The sequence below is a fragment of the Falco cherrug genome, chromosome 4 (assembly GCF_023634085.1).
Source record: "Falco cherrug isolate bFalChe1 chromosome 4, bFalChe1.pri, whole genome shotgun sequence".
Taxonomy (NCBI): domain Eukaryota; kingdom Metazoa; phylum Chordata; class Aves; order Falconiformes; family Falconidae; genus Falco; species Falco cherrug.
The window spans coordinates 77,764,485-77,780,399 of record NC_073700.1 but is presented as its reverse complement, the minus strand read 5'-3'; the positions used below and the strand labels follow the sequence as shown (position 1 = coordinate 77,780,399).

Genomic DNA, 15,915 nt, shown 5'->3' with positions numbered 1-15,915 from the left:
GGCTCCCCTAGATGAGAAAGGAGCATCCACTGCTGTATTCATAGTTAACAATTTCATGGGTTTCTCTGTAAAACTACCCCATATTTTTCCCCTAGTGAGATTATCTTGTGAAAAACAAAGCCAAGGTCACAGAATCAGGCTGATAATGATCACCATAGCAAGAAGTGACTTAGGCCCTACCTGATGAAGTAAGTTACCTTTCAAGAGGGCAAACAGTGTTATGAGCAGTCCTGGCAATACACAGCTAAGAAATGCTGGAGAAGAAACTAATTTCCTCTTGCACTGGACGTGCTATTTCAGCTCTTTTCCCCGACTCCACACAGAGGTGAGCACTGACTATTCAAAGCAACACACCAGAATAGCCAATACTCTAGTAAATTCCAGATGAGGAAGACCAAATTTCACATCCCTCTTCTAGTTACAATAGCTAGAACAGGTCCAAGAGAAGCAAATGAGACACACCCAGCATATCTACTGTGTCCCGTGCTGACATGCATGACTTTGGTGTGTCTCTTGTCTGCACCAGAAAGAAGTAGTAACCTGAATTTTTGTTTCTTGTAATCCTGGAGAGTGTCTCAATCCAGAGGAATGGACAGAAGGGCTGGACCTGCCTCGCTTCAGTTTTGACCTTAAGTTTCCTTGGGGCAGCTCCCACAAAAAGTTTTGACAATCAACATTTTCCAGTGAAATGGTTTTCTGCTGGAAGATTCCTGACCAGCACTAGGTTTAAGTTCGCCCCTCTCAAGCAGGCAGACAATTATGAGCTCTAAGTACCTCTGAAAATCAACCAACTTTATGGAGCAGCTGGAATGCCTGCCATCCGCATTTTAAGTCTCTCATGTAAGCAGATTCCAGTTCTGGAATCCAAGAATCTCTACTTTGTTCCCAAATTATGAGAACATGTAGATTCTTCTAAACAGCTGAGGTCTTGTGCCTTTCACAAGCTTCTCGGACTTACCACCTGGGTCGCTGGGGTACAGTTTTCTGCTTTTATGCCAATCATATGGTTTTGAATCAATAAAACCAGTGACTGTTTCAATTTCACAGTGTTCTCAATAATGGAAATTACCTATGAGAATAACTACTTGCAGGATTCAGTCCTTTAAAGCTGTAACAAAATCCTTTTCATTTTTTAAAGTACCTTCTTTCACTTCCTGCTTCTGGTCTTGATTTTCTGTCTCCAAGTCATCCTGTGATTTTGGCTCCACCATCTCTTCATCATCTTCATCCTCTAAAAAAGGAAGAAAAAGATCTGTGAGATTCTCCTCCTTAAAGGGGATGGAAATTGTATATCTCCTGTACGATTATAAACTGGTAACAAACACAGGTAAAGCAAAGTGCACAATAAATGGAAACATACTTGGAGTGACACTCTCAGACATTTTCCCCCTGACTGCAAGACAATCTGCTAACACAGGGCACCTGCCACTTCTGCTCCCTGTAGCAACTTCCCATCTCAGATGTCAGCTGAATATCTCCCTGACCTCAGAGATGACTTCTTGGATGGCATAAGACAGATGCAAACATGTTTCAGCCTGGCAGCTATTCAGGGTTGGGACACCTGCTATCCAGACACCTCATTTCCAATTCAATTCTCACCAGATTAATTTGTCTTTTGACCTACAGGACGGGGTTAAATAGAAATCTGACCTCAGGTCAGATGCCACTAGCAAGCAAACAAGCATGGTACAGTTCTGAAAAGTCATCACCATCAACTGGGGGAACACAGCAACCAATAGTGGCATTTGGAGCTTAAGAACCATTCTTGCATTAATACAAAATTTAATGAACACTAAAATTTGACACATGTCACTTACTACTGCCAGATGTTTGAATGACCTTTCCTGACCTATGCAAATGCCTCTCTCCTTCCCCCTCTCTCCCCACAGTCACATGTTCTCATTTTATTCAGGAGGGCAGACTACTCATTCCTTGATGTCTGTCTGAAGTCACAAAGGTTCTGATTGTCCAGACCAAAACATAATACAAACAGAGCTGGAAAGAGAGTGATGCACCAAAATGGCTCAAAGCCTACCTAATCCTCATTACTTGTTCCCAGCTACAGCAATGTGATTCATTCTCCAGTGCCCAGGGCCGGCACCCAACCCGCTCACACTGTTGAGAGGGTGGGGAGGCTCAGCCTTCTAGGCTCAGTGAACTATGAGGACTGAAAATAGAGCTGGTCCTAAAAAAGTGAATTGCAGTAATTACCAATTAGGATGAGCAAATCTGTGGGCTATGGAGGAATTATTTTGGAGTGATCCTGGAGCCTGATGGACCATCAGGGCATAGCAAGCACCACTGGTGCCCTGGGTCAGTCCATCATACAAAAGAACACATGTTGTCCTGGCCCCAGGGCATTCAGCCGTCAGCAAAACTGCTGCAGTTCCTTCGGGGCTTTTGGAGCAACCTGCCTGTCACCACACAGCTCCTCATGACATGGTGCTTCCTCAGGCACGCTCTCTGCTCTAACACTGCCGCCTTAACACGGCCTGGAAGCAGGCAGGGGTGACACGTCATGCTTCTCCAACTGCTTGGCTACTGGCACCTTCTCCTGCGAAGGCTGGCTGCAATCAGTCCTGGTGTCTTGGGGAGATGTTGGTGCTGACAGGTTGCATTCAGCCAACAGTAACATGCAGCTGTATTTTGTTTTCAATAATGTAATAAGCACCATACTATTCCCACCACATTGCCTACCCTAGGACTTCTCCTCCCAGAAGGCCACAGAGCACATGTTGCTAGCTGACATGTTGGCTGGAGAGCATGGCTTAGCCACATACTGTAAGGAAGTGTCTCAGCATGGACAGATGTGATTTTCCCTCTTGGGAAAATGAGGAAATCTTGGCATAAGATCTGCCATCACTCCCCTTACTGCTAGCGACTGCAGTGAGGAGAAAGGGAAAGCTTGGTGTCAGGGAGAAGGTAGAACCATGCACTCCACAGGCTGGGAGAGGAGGAGGAACCTGGCATGGATGGGGAGGCATTTCCAGAATTAAAAGCGCTACTAACAAATGCCACCCCTTTATCAGGGATTTTTCAGACCATGGAACGATGCCTCCCTTTGGTGCCTCACTTGACAATTATGTCTCCCTAGGTACCCTATACAGAAAGGTTATAGAGAAGAGCTTTTAGAGAGCAAGCCAGGGCATCTCAGTTCAGCAGGGTAAACACACTGCTCTGTCCACTGGCTGAAAGACAGATAGCATCTGACGCAGTCAGCAGAGAGTCAGTGAGAAAAGCTCTCCTGCTGTACGTGCACAGGAGGGGTAAAAAAAGGTCCTTCTGCTGTCAGTCGGTGGTGCTAGCGGAGATGGGGATGTATGAGAGAGGCACTCCCAGTTTCAAAGAACAGATGAGAAGTGTGAGAAGAGAGAGTAGTGACCAACACAGCAGGGAATGAATACTCTGCTAACCTCAGGTACATATGCATATACAGATAGGATCGCAATGGTGTACAGATATATGCACACAGACACGCTTATGGTAGATACCTAATGAAGCCAACTCCCACAAGAGTTTTGTGAGTCTTGCATTACAAGTTTTCATTCCCTAGAGCACCAGCTCTTGGAGCCAGCTGTTTACATATGGATTTCAGCTTCCATTTTTAACCTGTTTCCAACCTGTCAGCTTGTGCAGGGAAGTTTCAGCATGGGAAGGGCTTGAGAAAACTTGCAGGCAGCAAACAAAAAATAAACCAATATTTAATTGAAAATCTTGGGATTTTTAAGGCAGCATGCTATGCTTTTCAGTGCCTCACCTGTAATTTGGTAAAGGATAGGGATGATGTAGCTAATGTAAAACTTGAGATTTAGTGGCGGGTTTTCAGACTGAAGAAAAGCAAAGTTATCCCTGTCCCCTAAAAGTCCTCGATCCCCCTGATTTTGGGTGTTGAATTATTTGCCTACCTATAGCTATTTCCTGCTTCTAAAGCAGAGTGGGAAAGAATGGCTGAGGCACAGCTGGAGCAGGGGTTGTATTGATAACTTCAGCACCTATTGAGGTAGATCTTCTTTACTTCCCTTCCTTCCTCTTCTGGGAACAATCAAAACTAAGTTTCCCTAGATTTCTCTAGTTTTAATTGCAGCAGGAAAAATAAGTAAAGGTTATTATAACACATGCCATGCTTTTTCCCAAGGGCACACACCTCAATAAATTAGTTTTACTGAGAAGGCAGTACAAGAATTTTTAGCAGATTAGAGAAATGTATACACATACACAGAGAAACTCAGCTAAAAGAATGATAGGGTTGTAAGCCAAATGCTAAAATGTTAGCAAATGCCAGAATTTGGATTGCCTGGGCACGATTAGCTCCTTCCCCCTCCCCATGTGTAGGCATAATGACATCATTCTGGAATTTCCTCCCTCTTGAGTTCTTGGCCTCATTTTCTGGGTGCTCAACAAGAGACACCTGGGGCTTGAAATGCAGAAGTGCTGAGAGCTGAAGTCAACTGGCCCTGTGCTTCGAGTGGAGAAAGTGCTAGGGAAATGCTACGTATGTGAAAGCTTCCACATCTCTCTTCCAGCTTTCACTGGAAGTTGTCATTCTGACATTTTTGTCCTTTCTCCCTCTATGCTTCAGTGCTTTTGCATGACAGCAATAATATTGTGATGATAATAGTATTCTCACCCTGCACAGATGTGTTGCAGAAACAGTTAATCAGGATTCGGGGCATATTAAGATGCTGCCATGGGAGTGACAGGGAAATAAAAGCTTGGAAGGGGACTAACGTTTTCTGTGTTCACTGTAGCACTTAGACCATGTGCATTAATGTGAGATCTGAGGGCACAGCACCAAATGAAAGAAAATAAAACTCAGAAGGGTTAAACAACTGCCTTTTCATTGACTGGCTGAAACAAGAATCTGTTACTGGAAAAAACCCTACACGTTGTCATGTAATTAAAATGGTATCATCATACATATTCAGAAGGGCTAATTAAGGATGCCCAGGAAACCTGCATTCTGGAATATCCAGTGTTGCTTGGCTATGCAACTTGAATGTTTATTTGCCATATTTTTTTAAAATATTTCACACTATTTAATGCCAATGTATGCATACTTACACATATTCATAGTACATACATTTGCTGCTGCACCGATGGTTATGTATTTGTATGTTTGACTGTGCACACACACACAAATTACAGAAAAATAGGAAATGCTTCCGCATTATTTTTCCTGTGTTTTACTTAAATGTGAATTAGATAACATTAATTGTACATTTATTGGAGAATCTGTGAGTGCCTACATGGCTCTTTGTTTCCACTGGTGCCTGCTTGGATTGGATGTACCATTGCAGTTTGTACATGGAGATGAAGACACTTCTGTCGTTCCTGAACACAAATAGCCTTTCCCTATTTAAAAGACATTGGGAAGTTCAGAGAAACAACTTTTTTAACTGCTTACACCACAGTAGTAGAGTCTTCTAGTCACATTTGGCAAAGTTTCTACTAGCACTAGTAGCGTTACACCCTGCTCAGAAGATCTAAATCAGAACCCATATGTCTATTAAAAGAACCACATGAAAAAGAGCTGCTAATGAAGAAGTGTATAGCTGCTGTGTAACACTTCTTTGTAGATCTCAAAGGACTTTGCAAGGAGGCCAGTTTTATTATGCCCGTTTACCATGCAGAAGCTGATGGATGGACCCACTCACTGTAGATCACTCGGCAGATCAGCAGCTGAGTGAAGAGCAGAGGGTTGGCTTTACAGTTTCAGCCTAGAGTCCTGCCCACTAAGGCCACCCTGCCTTTTACAGCAAACAAACAATTCCTCAATGGAAATTATCATTAAATGCTTAGTTAAAGACGTTTGTCTGCTGAAGCTGGTGGAGCCATATGTGGGATGAATATAGACTGACGTAGCTGGACCAAATACTGTTTCTTCTTAACTCAGAGCTTGGTGACTCTTCAGGCTCTAGGAGGTGGTCAATCAATCCTAACAGTGCTTTGTTTAACATGATGAAGTAACAGTAGAGCAATTGTTCTCAGCTTGGTCTTAGCTTGAACACTCCTGCTTCTGTTCCAGACCAGAAGTGGTCTTGTCTGTCTAAAAGCTTCCCTGTTTTTTCCAACTATTGAAGTTGCTCTAATAAAAAAGTATTACCTCTCCCTACAAAGCTGGTTTTATTTAATTTGCATGTAAACTACTGATTTTCAAATGTTGCCCAACTACTAGCTCCAGTGAGCCTGCTCTATGCCTGGTCTTCACCTTTGCCTCCACAAGGATGGATCACCATTTGCGATCACAATAAATTGAGAGGGAAGCCCTGTGAACACGTGGCTCACTCCCTGGCACCTGCAGAAGACATGCCGAGATGTGCTAATGGGATCAAATGTTCACAGAGAGCACAGATGATCTCAGAAAGTCAGACCCTGCATTTCTACAGAACTGGACTATTTATTACCTACTTGGACTTTCCAGGGTGTTAAATCACTGCATTTGTTTTTACAACATATAAAAACATACCAGGCACATTCAGGACAAACTAGAATAGAATACTCACATCAGAGAGGATTGCACATGACATCAGTTTAGGATTTAATTCTTGAGACGAATACTGTTTTTCTCGGGTCAACATTTTCTTTGTTGGTTGTCTGAGTTTTGGATTGCCTGAGTTTTAGGCAGTTAGCACTGGTACTGCTCAAAAAGTTTACTAAATAGCTAATTTTTTTAAGGATTTATGTAATTATAAGCCTCTGCTCTGCTAATATATGTACCACCAGTTAAGCAGCCAGCTGCATTTTGTGCATTCTTCTTGGGTGGAGGATTTACACCTCCCCAGACCAGCACCTCTGAGACTAGCTAAGAAGTTGCAGCTTCTGTGTATTGTTTTTAGTATTTACAGCTGTACTGAAGTAGACTGACAGCCCTGTTTTTAATTCTGGGTAGGTACAAACAATCCATTTATTAAAGACATATCTTTAAAATAGCAATTTAATTAGCATCACAGTTATATATTTTATTGCCTGACCCACTGATATATGAGAAACCAGTGGACTTTTATATGGAGTTTTATTTCAGCATCGACATCCCTTCAGTGCATGAGAAGGATCAGCCATGCTTATAACACATTCAATAAAACCAAGTGTCTTCACAAGAAGCAGACTTGAGTATTTGCAACTGTGAAATACCAGAAACTGTTGTATCTCTTATATTTACAACTGTTCAAATTAATTTTGCTCTTTCTGTTATGAAAGAATTACAAACTAAGCACGGACAAACGCATCGTGTCTATATTGACATAGGCCTGGGTCAAACAAGTTGAATACTGTTGGCATTATCCTGAGAAGGAGTTAAAACACTGTCTTTCCTTTCTGAATACGTTCTTTTCATCACTAGCAAAATATGCAACAAGCAAGGGAACATACACTTTTTCAAACTGGACTGCTTGACATTTCACATTTTTGAAAATCTATGATTTGCAAACTGGCTGAATGACCTATTTTTCATATAATGTAATTTTTTGAAATATGTCCAGTTTTTCACTTTCATCTTTTGACTGGTCTTTGAAGCAAGAAGAGAATTAATTCATCAGTGGATTTTGTTTGCCGAGTGGGATGTGAGACTGGATGTACATTGGGCACATGTTAGTCATCCCAGATGGAAATATTCTTGCATGCTGGCTCTTCTTGGCAATAGGCAGCTGCTTCCTAAAATGTATTTCAGTTAGCCAAAGCAGGGAAGGCTACTCAGTGCTGAACACTGGAAAAAACCAGAGGTGAACAGATCTTGGCCTAAGCTCCATACAACAAGCAACAAATTTCAGATGAGAATTTCACGTGAGCCTGAGCTTGCAAGCATATTTGCATGCAAGGTATCTCTGCCCCTTACCCAGAAAGATACTCAAATATGCATTGCAGGAACATTAAAAAGTTCCAGGTCATCCTTCTAGAGTTCCTCATCCCTTACACAGCACAGTCCCAACACATCCTTGTCCTTATGAACTAGTACAGAAAATCATGCCTTCTATGTCCATCAGATGAAAAGAGAACACCAGGAAAATAAAGGGTAAAATTAGATGAATTAATGTCTGGAACTATCCTATGGCCACAGCACCTAAAAAGCTTGAATAGAAGCATGTAACATTCTTCCTTCACATTCTACCTATACGTTTTTTAATCATCTAAAGAAAAGTCTGCCTGTATATTCTTTGACTGCAGTTCTGCAAGAGCAAGAATAAATCACAGCACTACAAGAACACGCTGCCTAGCATCTTCAAACCCATTTGATTTTTTGTTATCTTAAAGTGCTGTGGTGCTCTTTTGTAAAAGACAGGCTTCACATATCGATAAAATACAGGCTGTGTGAGTCATATTACTTTTACCAGAGTCATGTATATTGACTGAATCTTTTTGAAGAAAATATTGTTTTAAAATTCAATCATAAAATATATAATGCTTGACACATATATCACTTTAACCCAGAGGAGTGCAGGGCACTTTTCCCTGGAATTAACATATCTAGCCTAACATCTTCCACACCGAGTAGAACAGTAACAATACACCAGTTTTAAAAGTGCAGGAATAAGAGAAAAAACCCTAAGTTTTCTTGTTTCTTGCAAAATGAAGTACTACTCACACATCTCTGCCACATCCAAGAAGGGTTTTCTGATGCCACCCCTTGTTCTGCAAAGCTTCACCCCTCATCCCGTGAGGAGCAGGTGGCATTGCCAGGCATTACAACCAGGTCACCAGAGTCCTGCTTTCAGGCTTCAGCTGTTCTTATCAGTTCAATGAAAGAAATACATATTTCACCCTAAAAACACACACTGTACTAGCTGACTGAGAGGAATCATTTAGTTCAGAAAATTTATTTTGCCTACAGCATAGGCTGTGCCTGTACTATTGCCACTTAAAAATTTGTCCTGAAATTTACTACACTTCCCTCTTAAAACAAGCACCCCATAAGTAATCTTTATTCAACATTTCTTTTTAAAGCGCTCCTTACCTAAGCTAACAATTACCACATTCAATTACTCCTGGTCGGGGGATTCTCAGCTCTCCTGGTATATGATTTCTCATAACCATCTCCTGATCTAAGGTTTCACCACTCAGCTCTAGTCCCTATGCCTCCCCCTGACTTGCGCTTGCAGTCAGACTTCTTTTTGGAAATTATGAAGACAGATCTTATTCTTCCATTTTGTGACAAATGATAGACTACCACAGCCAAATGGCAAGAAAATGTCGCAGAAAAATTTGGTTTACTGTAGCGTTTCACTAAGCTCTATATGAAACTGTCCAAATATCTTCAGAGTCCTGATAGCAAACCTTTGCACTGGTTCAAGTATTAGAATAAATGCTTCAGAATATAATCATTTCTTTACCAATTAAAATGGAAACCTGCCTCTCGTTCTTCAGGGAAGCATTTTTCTAACCCAAGAAACTGATTTTCCAGTTACTTGGCCTGAGCACAGTTTTCAGTTGTGGTGAGAGTCTCAGAATTCAAAGTGTCCCTTGTTTTTCGTTTCTGGTCGGTCTAGACCAGACATGGGTTTTTTTCTCCTCTTTTGGACTGTTGCAACATCACACTGGTTGAACGCATTTTTCGGTTCCCAGAGAACTAAACTGTAGAGTACCCCACTGGAGTTATCATCTCTTCTAGCTGATTTCATTTTCTCCTCTTCCTCCCTCCCCAAAGCTCCTCATGTTCAATTCTATTGTGCTTGAAAATATTCCAGTTGGAAGATGTAACACAAAAAGAAAAATACAGAAGTTTCCTTTTCTTGGCCACGGCTGGGCCTTCAAATAAAAATGCCAACATGAAATAATAGTTAAACAACAGAAGCCTTACAGCAGCATTTACAGACCTCTAGTTCTGAAACCAAATAGCATAAATTTAAAATATCCTCCTACAGTATAACTGTGGCAGTGTTATCCTCGAGGAAGAAAGCGACGGAGGCCCTTTGTTTCTGTGAATGAGGAAGGGGTGGCTAAACCATGCAGGTTTTCACAGCCTCTGAAACCTGCAAGGAGTTCTTCCTGCTGTGCTGCTGGAAGAAATCACATCATGCCAGCAGCATGAAATGACTCCTGCTCTGGGAAAGGGCACTGAGACACGTGGCAGACTTTGTGGATTGGGCCTGCTCAAGTAATTGTCAAACACTCAGATCATGTAATAGTGTTAAATCACAAAAGCCCAAGTATGTTAATGAAAACCAGTCCCCACAACCTATGGCACTAGCAGCAATTGTAAAACAAAAGCTGCTTTCATATTAAACACACACGCACACAGATGATGTATCTAGCCTTTACACAGTGCCTGATTTGCAGGTCAGTCACTGAAGACAGTTGCTTCAGCTGGGCACTAGGTACTTAAAACCTTAAGTAAAATATAGACCAAGTAAATTCTGTGGGATTTTTACTGCTGACATACATATAGGGGCTAGACCTTCACCTGTAGACTCATTTATTCCAAGTGAAAAAGACTTTATACTCCACAGGCCACCTCTCCTATTTTCTACCATGCTTTTGCTGAGCAAGATTACAAAATCTTGCTATTGTGGAAGAAATTAATTCTCCACTTTCATACTGTGTCTCCGTCCATGAAGCCACACTAATATGCTTTAGCTCAAATTCTCCAGCCTTGACTCTGGGCTTAACTTCTCCTGCAGGCGTTAGCATGAGTTCTGGCCTTTTAGAGTTTATCCTTTATTTTTTGGACATGAAATAACATTTCACTCCAAGGCCCTGAAATTAGCTGTATGGCCACACAGTTGTTTGCATGACCATGATTTAACTTTTAACTCCATCTTTTCCACAAATTCTTTCTCTCTGTTCTATGGCACTTTATGAATATAAATCAGTGCTTAAGATGTAGCATATACTTTCACAACTGAAATATCTGAGAGCATAAATCTCTACATTTATACAGAAACCTCAACAGAAAGAAATGGAAACAAGACTGCTGCTGAAAGGATAATTGGAAAAAACAACTATATTCATAAACAATTACCACAGCAAATACACAAAGACTCCTTCATTGTCTCCCTGACACACACATGCATACATACACTTCGCTCAGCACTTTAAAAATAACCATTAGTCATATGGGAAAAGCATTTTACATGAGCAAAGGTTCATGTCAACATTTGTCTTAAAAAAGGCAGGCAAAATATTGTTTTATTAAAAACTTAAACTACAGAAGAATAGCTAGGTCAGGACTCGATGAGTGTGTGTTTATTACTTATATAGGCACCGAACAGACCCCACTTAACTGTTTCCCACTGACGCCACTTTACCTTAGTCACTGGTGTTACTCCTGATTTGCATCAGCATATGTGAAAAAGGAATTCCCTCTGACAGTTTTGAACTTGCCATATTTTAATTTCACTGTTTTCATCCTACTGCACTGGGAGAGGAGAGGCTTCTGCTTCTAACGTCTCCATTTCAGGGGTGTCAAGGTGAGCAACACTTTTTGGTGGTGGGGAAACCAAGGTGCAAAGCTGTTTGCTCAAAGTCCTGCCCGAAATAGCTGCAGATGATGTAATAAAATCCTGGTCTCCTGATTCCTAGGCTAATGCTTCAGTCACTGCTTCCCCTGGGGCATGTGATTGGGGCTGCTTTGGAAGCCGCTCAGCCTTCATTATGTCAAACCAGCTGTTAAAAAACACAGCTGGTTTCCCCCAGCTGCTTGTTGCAACCTGTCTGGAGAGCACCCAGCTCTTGGTGCTGCTGTCCCCACTGCTAGGAGCCTCCCTGGCTGCACACCCTCGTACCTGACCCTTGCCTTCACCTCCCTTGCCTCTGCAGCCCACTGCCTGCCCTGGCTGCCCCTTGCCTCTACTCCCACCCCGGTTCTGCTCAGGGTCACGCTTCAAAATCTCCCACCCCCTCAGGAAGGCCTCTTCCTTCCTCCTGGCCCCTCTCCAGCCTCCCTGGCATCAGTCTTCCTGAAGCAGGTATCAAAAATCCCCTACTTGGAATTTAGGGGTTCGTGCACGCCGAGAGCCATGCCCACTTGTAGGTACCTGTCTGGCACAGAAATGCCCTCTGATTTGGATTCTCAGATGAACACTTCAAGGTTTTTCTGAGAACTTGGGTTGTAAGACGCTAATTAAAAAAAAAACAAACCACAAAAACCAGCCCCTGCCCCCCAGGATCCCAACTGCTATGGTTAAAACCCATCTTATCTGCAGCAGCTCAGAGGATCAGGTGTGTTTCTCTGTGCTTAAGCTCAACAGACTTCAGTAGCTTCAGATGTCTAAACAGGCAGACGGCATCTGCAGTCGGGGTACTTGGAAAGATTAAACTGCACCGCAACTGCTCGCAGAATATGCTTCCCTTTTCCCACTTCACAGTTCAGACTCATCAGGAAAATCATTTCTGTGGCTATGTTATATCTGTCACACTTTGGAAAATGGATGCTTTGAAGTGCTGTACAACAGTCTGCCTGTAAATCAAAATCCTCCCTTTTCTGCTGAAACACTGTAAAGACCCTCTCCTCAGCCAGCTGTTGGGAGCTCTCAGCTACAGACAGAAGTGTTAAATCAAGAGAACCACATGAAACCAGAGATAAAATAAGCTGGGTTATGCTACCTCACAGTCCTTCACTTGAAGAAGCATCTTTGCATAGACTTTTTTTTAGAGGAAAACAAAAGAAAGAAGTTGCTGGCTTCAACCCCTGCATCCTTTCGGTTGTAACATGGCTCACAGCTGCGAAGTTTACATGTGTTAACTTGGGATGCCACAAGCAGCCAGCAATGAGGTTGTCATCCTGATCTGAGGAAACACAATGTGCATACATGCCAATGAATTTACCGCAAGCAAAGCGTTTTGCTGAGATAATTCAAAGCACATTATATTTCATCAGTTGACTATTCCATCTACAGCCGATCACAAAAGCCAGCAACACTGCAGCCATACTCTGTCAAAATGGTGCAGCTCTGTAAAATCAGTCTTTTGCAAAACAGTGCCACTTTCTTTGTTGGAAGCTGGAGAGATTAAAAAAAGCAAGATGAAGATACAGTTCTGACAACATCAGAACGGCTTGTTTTCATGATTTCTGAATGGATTTTTTGAGGCTTTTCATTAAAAGTACTTTTTTATTTTTACTTCTGGACTATTCTAAAATATGAGGTGATGTACATCAAAATGAAAAGATTTTGGTTTTGTTAAAACATAATGTGTTGAGTGACCAGACTGGAAAATAAGGCAAGATTTTACTTAAGGTGGTGTTTCAGTACATTGGAGTCTTCTTTCAACCTGGAACAAAATTATATTTTGAAATTTGAAATTTCACAGCACTGCATAAAAAAGAGACTCCTTCTGAGCCTAACTTCAGTGCCGTCACTGCCTAAGGGATGCAGTCTTAGTTGAGTGGGGTTTTTAAAATCTGATAGTAAAGCAACACAGAAGCATGCACTGGACTGGGGGTAAAGATGTCTTTTATCACAGCAAACAAGATCTCTCTGTTCTTCCTGTGATCTGTGATTCCCTCTCCTACAACCTCGGGTTAATAATTTATTTTAGATGGTATAAATGTAAAGTCATGCTGCCAGTACCAAGTGCCTGAAGGCAAATTTCACATTCATGTCCTGAGAACGAGGTAACAGACACTGGTGGCAAATCTACTTGGTACACATTTGAAACACAGCCAAGCACACCAGACAGGGGCAATATTCAGAGGAAATATGCTAATGGACATTTATCGCTTTTGAGGCCTGATCCTGACTTTTTTTTTTTTTTTGCACGCAGAACTCCAAATGAATGGGACAAATGCATTATGAAGCTAGCAAAGTACTACCAATCTGTCTTGATGGCCCTCGTATGGAGAAAGAACTGCCCAAGCAAGTCTGAGCTTCTCGGAGAAAACCATTGTCTTAGTCGCCTGTACTGTTATACAGTTGGATATAACTATAAAAGAGGAAAATTTAGGATTTATATAAGATATAACTATAAAAGAGGAAAAATCACCACAACAGAGGTCTTTGCTCTGGGGGTGAGCACTGGGGGTAGTGCTAAATTCAGCAGCCACAGGAGAACAAATAGAAACTGTGAGCTTTCCACCACATTAATGAAACTTCATTCAAAAGGTGGAGTGTAATGTTCAAGATGGATAATTCACATAAGCTGTGTGATTCAAACACTCACGTCTCCACATCGCCTCCACACCACCTCGGGATTTATGTTTTATTTCAGTTTTCATCGGACTGCTCATGAATGACCAACGACAAAAGAGCATGTGTGCATTTTTCTTTTTCACAGGTCCCTGTTAATGAGGACTCTGTTGCATTAAGACAGTCAAGATTGTCTCTGGCAAAATGTGTTGAACCAAGGTGTTTGTGCCTGCATAAAATTAAGCCACAAGTAAAGCACTTATTTCTGACAGCAGATTTATAATAGGAAAATCCCAGCAGGAATGACTAGTTAGAAACCCCTATTGTAGCCTTTTTCATAAACTTCACCTTGATTTAGTATCTCAAACAAGTAGCAGGAAAGGCTAACAGCAGAGGTAATCCTATCATCTTTTCTCTGACAGCACCATTCCATCTTTTTGACTTCCTCATGCTGCTAACATGAATTCAAATCATCTGTGTTTAAAGCTAAATGCAGTGATTGACAGATCTTTGTAGTCTCAGTCCATACTGAAGATTATTCTAGATACCTATCAGTTATTACTACAAGCCCTGTCTGATATTCAATACCTACAGGGAAAACTGTTTTTAATGGTGTAATGTCTGATCTATTTTGAAAGCTATTTTAAAATAAGAAACTAACTACAACCAGGTGGCTAAAATCCAAACAGGTTTTTTATGGGTTGATTTTTGGGGGGAGAAGGTAGAAGATAACAGCAGAACTCTGTTATACTGCAGTAACAACCGTGATTCAGAGCAAAACACAGACAAAAAAGAAGCATTTTGTCTTGCTCCCATGACATCAGTTTCTGTAAAAACACCTATTCCAGTAACATAGGATACAGAAAGTTTAGGGGTTTTCTTCTGGCTCTTAGTACAGGCTCAGAACAGTATACGCTGCTATGAAGTAACCACTTGCTTTCATGAACACAATTCACTTCAAAGCTCTGTTGCTACGCTAGAAAACTGGGATGCTGGAAGAGACCTCTCTTACTGTGGACACAACTGCAAAATGCAATAGTGAATGCAGTGGTCAGACCGTCCACCGTGCTCAAGGGCCAGTAGTGCAGAGAGGCAGAGGGATGTCCTCTTCAATTAATATCCCCTGAGCTTGGGTCTGCCAACCCCACTGCTGTGATGCACCTATAGCCTTGCTGCTCTTTATAACCATTACAGAATAGGCTGGCTTTAGGCACAAAAATATCAACTAGCTGGGTAGGAAAGCACTCCAGTCAGTGGCCCTGCACTGATGGGGAGGAAAGTGGAAGCACTGCCCTCTCATGTGGGCAGCCCAGTAAGGATGGAAGACAGAGGAGTGATGGATGGTCAGGCAATGCCAGCTGGTGCCCATCTTCAGCTCCTCTAATTGGAGCCTGTCCGATCCTTACGCCCCATTTGTTTTTCCTGCTGAAAGATTTTGAATCAATTCTGGCTGAAGGCCTCATGCTCTCAGTGCTTTCTCCTACAGCACTGAAATCTAATAGCAGGGAAAGAAGTGCAAGAGAAGCTTGGCACAAACAGCAGGCAGCATGTTGCCCTCAAGCTCCACCACTTTTCAGAGCTCCTACTAACATGACCGAGATCACACACAGGTCTTTGTGAAACTTGATTAACTTTGTCCTCACAGTTAAACGCATCTAAAACTGTAAGACAAGGGCTTAACAGTGCTGCTCAGCTTAAGAAAGTCTTTCCTGGTTTTGTGATTGGGGTATAAGAAGTGAGCACAGCTAGTGCTTTTTGGCTGTAAATCACGGTAGGGAAAGAATAAACAGAACTGGGGAATGGAGCTTGTGTGTCTTGGGTTAGATGGGATGATTCAGGCTGCTGAATTCCTAGTGGCTTT

General features: G+C 41.9%; 1 protein-coding gene across 9 annotated transcripts in view; it reads right to left on the bottom strand.

The window, feature by feature from the left end:
* DYNC1I1 (dynein cytoplasmic 1 intermediate chain 1) overlaps positions 1-15,915 on the bottom strand; it is a 193,895-nt gene that overhangs the window by 87,037 nt on the left and 90,943 nt on the right. For all 9 annotated transcript variants that reach the window (XM_055709572.1, XM_055709569.1, XM_055709575.1 and 6 more), the window contains one exon: positions 1,142-1,231. In XM_055709572.1, the coding sequence (XP_055565547.1) occupies positions 1,142-1,231 (90 nt within the window). The remainder of the gene's footprint in view (positions 1-1,141; positions 1,232-15,915) is intronic.